General features: G+C 40.7%; 2 protein-coding genes across 2 annotated transcripts; both read left to right on the top strand.

Moving 5' to 3' along the window:
• Positions 1-676: 676 nt before the first annotated feature.
• On the top strand, positions 677-6,123 carry LOC135610059 (probable polygalacturonase). Its single transcript, XM_065104024.1, has 6 exons — positions 677-1,201; positions 2,731-3,078; positions 3,391-3,511; positions 4,297-4,471; positions 5,155-5,225; positions 5,392-6,123. The coding sequence occupies exons 2-6, from the start codon at positions 2,734-2,736 to the stop codon at positions 6,027-6,029; spliced, it is 1,350 nt and encodes a 449-aa protein (XP_064960096.1). The 5' UTR covers positions 677-1,201; positions 2,731-2,733; the 3' UTR covers positions 6,030-6,123.
• A 3,500-nt stretch (positions 6,124-9,623) lies between these two features.
• LOC135609035 (probable WRKY transcription factor 41) lies at positions 9,624-11,050 on the top strand. Its single transcript, XM_065102122.1, has 3 exons — positions 9,624-10,012; positions 10,095-10,220; positions 10,336-11,050. The coding sequence occupies exons 1-3, from the start codon at positions 9,693-9,695 to the stop codon at positions 10,937-10,939; spliced, it is 1,050 nt and encodes a 349-aa protein (XP_064958194.1). The 5' UTR covers positions 9,624-9,692; the 3' UTR covers positions 10,940-11,050.
• Positions 11,051-12,061: the final 1,011 nt, after the last annotated feature.

Raw genomic sequence — 12,061 nt, 5'->3', positions numbered from 1 at the left:
TACAGAACGGTAGAGAAAGATACAACATGTTTGACTTTCATATCATCTCCTTTTACTGGTACAAGCAGGCTTCTGCAACGGTGAAAGTACATTCCCTGAACTGTCGGTGGCTGCTAACGAGTACTTCCACAAACCACAGATCGATCAGCAGTGAATCCATCACCTAATGATTCGTGTGGGAACCGTTCCCAAAGGATGTTGCCCTATATATGTGGTTCTCATGTTGCTTAACGCTCATGCTTCACCATTACAATACAACCTTATGAGCTAATTAGATGACTGCATCAACTCTGTGAGAGAAGAACCTCATATCACTCTCCCCATCTTCCTTTCCACCTCAATTCTCCGGTCCATACGATGGTGAAGACAGAGACCACTGTGTCACGATAAGAACCTCATATCATTCCATCCAATTGGGTTTGCACGGATGTGACAGATCGGTCCGACCCACGAGCCCGTCCCCATTTCCTGTTCTTAGTCTTACCATTTTCCATGGGTGTGAAGAGGACCGTGATTGTTACTTGTGAGGCGTTAAGATGGTCAGTGGTTGGTCACTTTCAATAATAAGCACTGTTGTTTCTGCCTCCCATCGACTCCATCATGCTTCGACATTCTTATTCTGGAGATTGGATATACAGTCTTGTGTGCATTTTATCCATGTATACTATATCATCCAAAATACTTCTGGGAGCAGGGAAGAACACAAGTGCTTCCCGTATAAACCAAGGAGTAATTTTATGATTTCATCCATCTTTTCTATCATCCCCGAATCTTATGATTACTGCTGCCTATGATACGAGGTGTCAGTCCCACAGCTCGCTGTTCCCGTTCGTATTTAGTGGAAGGAACAGTGCCCGGTGCAGTGGTCAGTGGTCGGTCGGTCAATTTTCACGTTGACTATTCTTCAATATTCCTGTTAGGTAGATTGGAACAATCCGAATAAGATACCGTAAGATGGTCTATACTGCAGTCTTTGGATCCAGATGTTATCCTGCGATTGCGTGAGTGCTTCAGACAAGGGTCATTGCTCTGCACCGGCGTGTTTCCGATGAAAACAGCCATCAGGTATCTTAATACGCATCGCAAGAAATAAGCATACCCCTGCCGGAGTGAGACCGCGACGCGATTGCTCCATCGCGAGGCTGAGGCGGGGTGGGGAGAACGCTGCGAGCCTCCGACGAACCTCTTCTTTCTGTCGCCGGTATGCTTCTTCTTCTTCTTCTTCTTCTTCTATTGCGTTGGCATCTTTCCCCTTTCTGTGATCTTCTTCTTCGAGCCTATCTACGTTCCTTTTGTTTATGGACTGCTGCTTTTGGAGCCTTCTCGGTTCCAAGACGCGTCTACCTTTTAAAAGGATCCCAGAGTGGGAAAGATCTTCTCTACACCTTCCATGAACCATTTCGGTATATCTTTTGTAATTAATACCCTTAATTATTCGCAGATTTTCTAATTCTATTTTTTCCAATAAATTTTAGGAAACTAATATTCGATATTCCAAATTTATTGATGTAATTTAGTAAATAAAATAAATACAAATAAATATTATCTTTTAAAGAATGCTCAAGTTCTCCTATTTAAATTAAAGGGTAGACAATTTCTTTCAATTCATTTTGTCACCAACCCTAATAGCGAAAGAAAGGTAATTTTTTCTATATTTTTTTAAAAGTAAAATTGTTTTTATTCTTTTAATTGTTTGAAAATTTTATATTAAAATTTAGATCTAAATCACATGGTAGTTATTTCGTATCATTGATGCTATGTTTAGTTGTTTTTTTTTTCCTAAAAAAATTATATATCCTGCATTATGTTAGTCGTCGAAGTATTACTTAATTTTACACTTAGGTTTTAAATAAAGATGATTAATTAAAAATGTTTTTTTCTCTTCTTTTTAAATATAATTTCATCTTGATGCTATTTATTAGTTATGTTGCGATGATTTAATAATTCTAAATAAATATTTAAAATTAAATTGACAAAGGTTGGTTGGGTCTATACTCAATTTAACTGAGATCCAACCTACAGGCCAAACACCATGGCTGAGCTCATGCGGCTTATTTCAGTCTAACTCATTGCCCTCTGCTTGGATAAACACACGTAGCTTACATGATCGAGATCCATAGTCATGAAGGTTGGCCAAGCTTAGTCTAATTTTTTATTTTTTATACTTGATTTGAGTCTAAATATTGACAAGTTCAGATCGATTCAAAATGTTTTTGAATCGATTTGACTAGTTCAAATTTATTTGATCTAAATTGAATTCATTCATATTCAAATTATATTAGTATATAATGGTCTCAAATCGATTAAGTGAGGATTAAATGTCAGTTTAATTGCAGTATAATGAATATTTACGATTTATGCTGTTAAGTGTTGTTGAAGTGACTCGTAGAGAGATGTTATAATCCTTTATATATATATATATATATATATATATATGATAGCAGCATGTTGCAACTGTCTGTACACCGTTCAATCTTGAATTTTCGGAGGTCGCTTCTTCTTCAAGAACACCATCTTTTCGCGTATAATTTCTAAAGAAACCTTTCTTGGGACCTTTCTCTTGGCTTCAAATATGCAGTGCAAATGAGATGACACACAAAGAAAGGGATAAGAACCCTATCTTTTACTTCCTTTGAGATTTAGAACATTTCCCTAAATAATCTCGCCTCGGAGCCTTCCATGTTATCGGACGAGTCGCTAACGCTGCCTCTTTTCTCGTTTCGCTGATAGAAAATGGTGCGCTGGCTGCTGGTGGTGCCGGCTCTGGTAGCTGTCCTCCTCGCGGTGCTTAAAGGCGGCGCCTTTGTGGTGGCGGAAGGGGAGGCGACGTGCTCTGGGATAGTGCCGATGAAGAGCCGGGAGAAGACGGTGTCGATCGCTGACTTCGGAGGGGTTGGGGATGGGAAAACGCTCAACACGGCGGCCTTCGAGAGCGCCATCTCCCATATTGTGCAACAGAATGCGTCCGGTGGAACCCTTCTCTATATCCCTGCTGGGGTATGGCTCACCGGAGCCTTCAACGTCACCAGCCACATGACGCTCTTCCTCGCCAAGGATGCCGTCATCAAGGCCACCCAGGTTGTAATCATATCTCCTCTCTGAGGTCTTTTCTCCAAGGAAAAGAATTAAAAAAACCTCTTTTTACCTACTCCTTGTCGTGATGTCTGTTTTATATACGTACAAGACAAAGTACAGAATCGGTCATCGGCGCGAGTATCAGGATAAGGGACATGCGATTTTTGAATTTTGCTGCATGAATACGTGTAATCGTTCATTTATTTCATTCATCTCAACTTGATATATGTTTAACTTCGTTTACCGGATATATTTGCATCGGTGCTTGGATGCTGATGTTTTCTCTTTTCTCATATTTGTTATTGGTTGTCGAAGGATACTTCGAATTGGCCACTGATTGATCCTTTACCATCATATGGAAGAGGACGAGAGCTACCAGGTGGGAGATACATGAGTTTGATCCATGGCAATGGGCTTCGGGACGTGATAATAACAGGTACGCTCGTGGATTCAAAGTTTTTATGTATATTGTTATTGTTAATGTGTTCTTGTTTGGGTTGAGGCTAGCTTGGAAGAAGACACATCTTTTCATTGTGATCAAAATCCATAGTTGCGCTTCCATAGAATTAAAATAGTCTTTAACTAACTTTTTCCAAAGGCAGCGGCAGAAGATCTAAGAAACTGCTGTACCCAAAATATGAGTAGATATATTTTGCATCAAAGAACTTCAAGTCGGCTGCTTGCAAAATATTTAAATATTGACCATTCTATATCTTTTCAAAACAAAAATGACTAGATATGTTTTCCAAATCTCTAAATGCCTTGTGTGTTTTGGTTTTCAAAATGACTTACCAAAGTAATAATAATTTTTCTATAGTCAGTTTTCTTAGACACCATAAAGCTGAAATAGCTTTCATATATGATAAACAAAGGAAGGAAAACCATCTTGCCAGTTTGCTTGATTGATGTCAGAAAAAGAGAGTTTGTAGATCATATGATTCTAAAGATTTCTAAATTTGGGAACTGATGCGAACCAATAGTTTCTTTTCCTTTTTTTCCCCGTTGAGCTCTAGTGTAGTTTTTTTCTCAGAGTTCATGGTTTTCTACATTATCAAGACTGAACATCTCGAGTACTTCAGTATGTGCAACATTATTTTAGTGAAATCCTGCCTCCCTCCTATCTGCTTTAATATGTTTTGTCTCAAAATGCACTTGCTCAGTGGATTTACCATGAATTTATATAAAACAACAATTCTTTTAAGCATTCTATTAATTCTGCAGGTGAGAACGGAACAATCGATGGGCAAGGTGAAATGTGGTGGAATATGTGGAGAAAGAAAACTCTGCGCTTTACGAGACCAAATCTCCTGGAGCTTATGCATTCTACAGATGTCATCATATCTAATGTGGTTTTCCAAGACTCACCTTTCTGGAACATTCACCCTGTCTATTGCAGGTAAAAAAAGAAACCTTATTTACTACTTTTTATTTTTTCTTTCTTTCTTTAAAGGTGTATTGTTCTAGTTCTATCAATGGCACGTAGGTGTCTTTGAGACTACTTCATGTCACATCCTGTGCTGTGGGTGATAGGAGATGGGGTCCAGGACAAGACACTTTTGGATGCAGTCACAGCCTCCAATCATGACTTGATATGTTTGGTTACTTTGATTAGCCTCCTCCTCGTTAAAAGGTGCCGTGACTTTAGATATATTACTTTTGTCGTGATACGCAACCTCATGAAAAGCCCAATTTGGGTGAACTTTCTAAGTGGTCAGATTTAGTTAAATGCTAGGAACATTCTGTCACCGGGTAAGGTTCATGACACCATTGGAGATTTGGATCAATCTTTTGCTTTTATGGTTGCAATTTTCGTGAAAATTTTTGTATAGCATGAAATTTCAAAGCTACCTCGTATTATAGTTACGATGAAATTGTTGGAATGGGAGGATGTAATTCTGAGGCCCACTGACTTGCAAGGTAGCAGATATGTCGATATTATAATTCAGATTACAATCTTGAATGGTGACGATTATGAAAATATTGACTGCCACAGAGCTATGATGTTTTGTGATTGTTATTTAAAATCTGAAACAAAGGTTGGATCTATCTCCACGACATCTTGTCCTCTTATCATTGCAGCAATGTGGTGGTGAAAAACGTGACCATCTTGGCTCCGTATGATTCTCCTAACACTGATGGAGTCGATCCAGGTATGTTATCTTGCCTCGTCCTTCATTCAAGATACCATTCATGACTCTATTTTCGTATCCGTCATCGAGGTCTATGAGCTCATAAGCATCGTAGCAATTCTTTCGGGCTAATTGGCTTTTCTGATCCTCGAGCCATTTTGATTGTTAAGTTTATTGTATCTTGCAGATTCGAGCATGAATGTCTGTATCGAGGATTGCTACATTTCAACAGGGGATGACTTGGTGGCTGTGAAGAGTGGTTGGGATGAGTACGGCATTGCTTATGCTCGTCCTAGCTCTGGAATAATTGTTCGGCGAGTAACAGGCTCTAACCAATTTGCTGGAATCGCTATAGGGAGTGAAACTTCCGGTGGAATAGAGAATGTGTTTGCTGAGAACTTGGATATATTCGACTCCGGCATTGGGATCCATATAAAGACCAATTCCGGCAGGGGAGGGTTCATCAGAAACATAACCATTTCAGATGTGAATCTGAACAATGTTCGCAAGGCATTAAAGATCTCAGGTAAGGCAGGAGACCACCCGGACGATGGATACGATCCGAATGCTCTTCCGGTTGTTGATGGGTTGACGATCAAGAATGTGTGGGGTGTCGGTGTCCGGCAACCTGGTTCGATACAGGGTATCAAGGACTCTCCCTTCACTCATATTTGCCTCTCCAATGTGACTCTCAAATTCAATTCGTCGCGAGAAGTGCCATGGACATGTGCCGATGTGAGCGGTGGCGCTCTCGAGGTGCAGCCATCGCCTTGCGCGGAGTTGACGAGCGTGAATGGCGTTAGATTTTGTACTAATGCCCTCTGATGTCCCCATTTGTTTGTCAAATATTCATTCATTGTAGGGACATGTTTTGACCTGTTGACAAATGAGAATAAAACATTTGTGCTTCAAGATCTCATGATAATAGTGGTTGACAGGTTCGGAAACTAAGACCAAAATCTAAAGGGAAGATAGCAATTTGCCCTGCTGCATAAAACATCACCTTGGTTTCGACTTTCGAATCACAGGTTCACCGAATGTTACTGCTCCCTTTGGAGGCTAACAAAAATCTTTGCTTGCAACTAAAATGTGATGAGGTCATCACTAGTTATCATCTTACCGGGAAACAAGGGAGGGTTAGTTCTTCGGCGACAAATCCACAATACAAAAAGGAATGTACTCTTTCTAGGAAGTGCCTTTCGAGTGTTTGTTTGGCAACAGTTGCTGTCTAAATGTCTTTTACCCACAATGGGATGCGGTATGGGATGAAGATATGGCTAAACCTATAGCTCAGTGGATGAATGGTCCCTCTGCACCGATGCGAAGTTGACTAAACAAATCTATACAAAAGCTGCCTCGTGCAAAAACAAAAATAAGATTGCACAAAGTGTTTGCTCTCTACCTTTTGAGAAATTAGTCAGGTTAGGAGTCGCTTTCTACGGCTTAAGAATGCTAAAGTAGAATTGTTCCAACTGTGGTGGAACGGTGGATCGGATGAGTGTGATATATATCTAATCTACACCCAACCTAAACAGGAAGTATTATCCATCACAAATTATTGGGACAGCTTCGACGGTACGTAAAAGTGTATTATTGCATGGTTTTAGTACGTAACTTTAGACCATCCATCCATGCATGCATGACGGGGTATCACTTACTACCTAACACACTCTACTAATTAGCTAAACTTTTGATCTTAGAGAAAATACGGTCCATCAAAGGATATCATTCTCAAGCTCCTATGGTGAAGCCTACTCAAGATGATCATATATATTTATATATATATAATGTATGATTAAATGAATGTCTTTACAAAGGAATAATGAAATGTGAATTATGTACATCACCAATGAATGAGCACATGTTTGACTACTACATGCCAGGAACAAACAAAAATAGATAGGTTCACTAGAAAGAAAAATAGCTTTAGTCCACAAGGGATCTCTATCTGGATTGTCGATGGTAAAAGGAGATGTATGTTGTGTAGTAGATTAGTTATGAATTTAAAATTGCACTAAAAGCAAAATAATATACAATGTACGGTAGTTTGGTCATGAATCATGTGGATTGAGGTGGGAAGGAGCTAATGCAAGAATTTGAAGAGTCAGTCAGTTGATCGCACGATCCCTCGCTTTCTCTTTTCATTTTTTTGTGCCTCGGCCTTTCTCTTTCTCTTTCTCTTTCTCTTTCTCTTCGCTGAGCGGTCTGTGCCTCAACCCCAATTATGTTGCTTGCTTCTGGTTGCCATTCTACCTCAGATTTCAAGGAACTAAATTTCCCAATTGCTAGCTGAAGTATTTGGGTGCCCGAGATCTCTTTTACGTATATAAATAATTCCTTTTCTGGTATCTAATGTTTATGAGAGTTTTAGATTTTTAATATTTTCAACCCACTTTTCCTATAGTTTTAGATTATTTGTTTTGCATAGTCTTTTTTATCAGATAATCTCGACAAAGAGGTGGATCTCCTTATCTCGAATAAGATAAAGAGGTCACCCCACGAATATGTAAGGATCACAAATGGAGATGATGATGTTAGTGAAAATCAACACTATTGAGATTAGTACATGAAGAAGTCCGTTTGGTATCCAGAAATCTACTTGGGAACCATTCTTCAAGTTGGTCATGTTTAGAACAAATAAAATTGGTAAACATCCTATAGATTGTTCTATTTTATTAAAATCAATATATTAAAATACGAGCGTTTGAAATCTCGTCCGACAAACAAATTTTATACCTCGTCTGCTAAATTTTGTTTGAAGATATTAGCCATTCATTCAAAGAATATATATATATATATATATATATATATATATATATATATATATATATATATATATATATATATATATATATATATATATATATATATATATAAACAAAACAAAATCCATCTTATCGATTCCTACAAAAACAAATCGATTCCTAAAAAAATGTAAAGATCGAGATAGTTTTAGACAAAAAGATTCCTAATATTAAAACAAAGATTCCCTCATCAAGCTTCCAAAGGGAGTTAGCAAGGAATAGTCAAGGCAATGTATTTGGTCATCACACCACTCGTTCCTCCACATTACGTACCCAATATTTAATTCATCTCCTTGCATCATCGTCATGATCGATCTTTGTAATGGCATGGAATCTAAACGCTTTCTTTAGTCACTCCAGAGGATAAGGAACCTCAACTCGAAACGTTGTACACGGCCAGCGTGTCGGCAACCTTCTCGGAACAATTCCCGGTTTATAGAAGGAAAGGCTGATTCCATAATTTGTAGAAAATAAATGACAATAGACTTTACTACATTTTCTTTTATTCATCACAACCATTCTAACTCACTTTCTATTTCATCTCACCTGTTCTAAAGCTATATATATATATATATATATATATATATATATATATATATATATATATATATATATATATATATATATATATATAGAAAGTCGGATTTATATACGTTGGAGATGCAAATGGCCACAGGTATGAAACCAACTCAGCAGTCCAACAAGTATCAAATGAAGTGATCAGACTTTGGCACACAGAAAGTAACCAAATCAGATAATAAAATTCATACAACTTTATAAAAACCAAGCAAAGATTTTTGAGATTTGGGTGATGCTGAAACGTAGGATGTGGAGAATCAGCAAAACATTTATTCTATTACAAATTCGAAGACCAAGTCACTGACTGGTGTCTTTAGTTGGTGCCAACGATGATGATTCCAAAAGAACAATTTTTTTTTTTTTTTGTGGTTGCCTAGCGAAGGGCCCACCTGCTTATCTCACCTCTCTCTCTCTCTCTCTCTCTCTCTCTCTCTCTCTCTTCACTGCCTCTCTACAAATTTTCGATAGGTCGAAGCATGTCCCAACTGCGAGCATCCCCACGCAATCCCACTTATTCTCGTGTCTATAAAAATATTATTGAGGAACCTTAAAAAAGGCTTGTCAAATTGACCAGCTCACTTGATGTTGAAGACACACACATTGACAGGGAGAGCCAACGACATGATGCCATGGTGTGTAAATCGTAATCGAACGAACAGGTTGATGTTGTCACCCACTTGTGGCTGTGGTTCATGCACTCCAAGTGCATCTATCTATCTGCCTCGTATCCCACTGGCCAAACCTTGGGAGATAAGACTCGAGACCAATGCTTTTGGTGAGACAGACAAGATTGGTTATAAAAATAGCGACAGTCGCTTTTTGTCCTACACACTTGCTTCTCTGTCTACCATTCTATGCCTTTTTAAGATCGTGGTTGGTCTTCATCCACCCTCATTCACTCTCGAAGCAACTTCCACCCATTCTTCTCGACCTAGCTATTCTCTTCATATCTCTCGTAGGAACCATTGGGCTATTTGAACTTTAGTTTCTTCTAGGCTGCACTACTTTTTTTTTTTTTTTACTTTGGTTAAACTCGTCATCTTCATCCTCTTGTATTATTTCCCTCTCATCATTCTTCTCGACTTGGCATCGAAAGCTAGCTAGCATGGAGAATAGCACGGGATGCAAGCACCGAAGCCTGCTACTTGCTGAGCTTGCTCGAGCGCAACATCTAGCGTTGCAACTGGTGGCTCATCGCGATCAGCATTCTCCTATTGAATCCTTTAAGTCTCTCGCATCCAACATAGTGTCATCCATAGATAAGTTAATCCACATCGCTGGGTCGAGCACCTCGGAAGCTAAGCAGCAGCTTGCCTTTCCCAACACCGTCCCCGAAGACCCTCTGCGGTCCGCCAACAAGGACGCGTCGGCTGGCAATTTCGATTCGGTGTTCCATCGTAACTGCAACAACTTGTCCAAGAATAGGTACACATATATTAGAATGTTTGGATTAATGCTACACATCTATCACCTTCAAAGCTTACGTGACCATGCTTTTGGTTTGTAGGAAGACGCTGCCCAAGAAGAAGATCCAGGTGAAGGTTGGTTCAGGAGGAGTTGCAGCTGCACTTGATGATGGCTATAGCTGGAGAAAATACGGGAACAAAAATATCCTGGGATCCAAACATTCAAGGTCAGTGCTAATCAATCTTTGCTTTTCACCTTCAAAGGTCAAATCCTGCGTGTAATTCTCGCTCCTATGGTTCATCGCCTCCCACGTAGTGCTAATAGATACGCTTCCGTTGCAGAAGTTACTACAGGTGTAGGGATCGTAACACCAAGTCTTGCTTCGCGACAAAGCAAGTGCAACGATCGGATGAGGATCCACAAGCCTTCGACGTCATCTATCAGGGAACCCACACGTGCTGTCGAGGCCTCCCGGTGCCAACGACAGCGAGCATATCGGCACAAGAGCGACGACAAAACCAGCCCGATCGTCGGCTACAGAATGATCAGCGCGTGCAGCTGCCGAACAAAGACCTGCTTGTGGACTTCCAAACCGGCATGGACTTGGATGCTCATGAGAGCTCCGTTTCCTTCCGGTTGGGATCCGTGACGGCGAAAGCCATGATGCCTGAGAGCATCAATGGTTATTCGTCGCGGCCGTCCAAACCGGACAACTGCTGCTTTGGTAGATCCCCGTCCGCCTCCGAGCTGATTGACATCTCTGGATCACCTAACCAGTTGTGTCACTCCGAGGCCGGACTTGAACCTCTCGCTTCGGATTCCTACGTTTCTGATTCGTTGACGCCACCCAACTCGGCGGTGGATGCAGATATCAGGTTGCTGGAGTTCGACACACAATTCGGAGAATTCTCAGTTTCATGCTCCAACTTATTTTACACCATGTAAGGACTAGATTTCTGCTCGCTCTTAAATGCATATCGATGTCAGGAGTAGGAAGAGAGCAGAGGGGATCCGAGTTTCCCGGTTGTCGATTTAGGTAGCTTCGACATGCAGTTGTAAGTTCCCTCGTCTGCTCCTAATCAATAAGATCGATCGATGATGCAGTATATTATATTAATTCTAAAGCTAAGGAAGATCGAAAAGCAAAGTCTAAACTTATCATGCCTATACTATCATTGATCTTCTTGTTCGAGAACCCTTATGGATCCCTTCATGCGCTTCGATCAGCGTATGCATAGCTAGGATCTATCGCTGCAAGACAATACGTCACGATTCACATGCTTCTCCGGTTCTTCGTCTTAAACGTTAGATCCATTAACTACTCACTCATCCTCAATTTTGGATACCATAATCTCCTAACGCAACTTCCACCAGTCCACGACTAATGATATCTCGGACCCCATCTTATATCTTCTTCTCCATCGATTGATCGCCTATTGGCAATTGGGCGCATTAGACTAGTAGGCCCGCTTACCCCCATCAAACCCTAACTTTGGGCCCATTGGGCCGTGTATTTGGGAATCGAGATGCGCGAAGAGGACGCATCGCGTGCAGAGAGCTCGCCGGACCCAACTGGACGAGTCAGTAGGTCACTTTGTTCCATATTTCAAGGATCGGGCTTTAGCTCGTCGTGTTTCTTGCCTTGCAGAGATGGTCAACGATGTCGTGGGCGGCGGATGCCCACACGCAGCGAGAGGTTACACGTACCGCCACCGACACGGGTATACCGGCTTGCGAAACGCAGCCCGTGAGTGCAGAAACCAGCACCGGACAAACGAGAGAACAGAGTGTGTAGCAGCTACACTCGTCTACTCCAGGCTGGTGTAAGTACCACACTTATGGTGAGCTTGAATCTCGACTACATTTTTTGTTTGTTCTCGCTCACCACACAAATTTTCCATGGCATGTTTTGTCCACGGCTAAAACAGGAAGAACTGGTCAGAAGAAAACAAGATCGATGTCAATCTCAGGGCCCCCTTGCCGTGATCACAGTGCTGTTGGTTAGTGGAGTGGAAATGGTGGCATGGACCAACTCGGTTGTCGCCATCGAAGTCCCCACGACGACAA

Source organism: Musa acuminata, chromosome BXJ2-4, assembly GCF_036884655.1.
Source record: "Musa acuminata AAA Group cultivar baxijiao chromosome BXJ2-4, Cavendish_Baxijiao_AAA, whole genome shotgun sequence".
NCBI classification, from domain to species: domain Eukaryota; kingdom Viridiplantae; phylum Streptophyta; class Magnoliopsida; order Zingiberales; family Musaceae; genus Musa; species Musa acuminata.
Note: the sequence above shows the minus strand (reverse complement) of the source record. Positions and strands in the feature narration are given on the sequence as shown.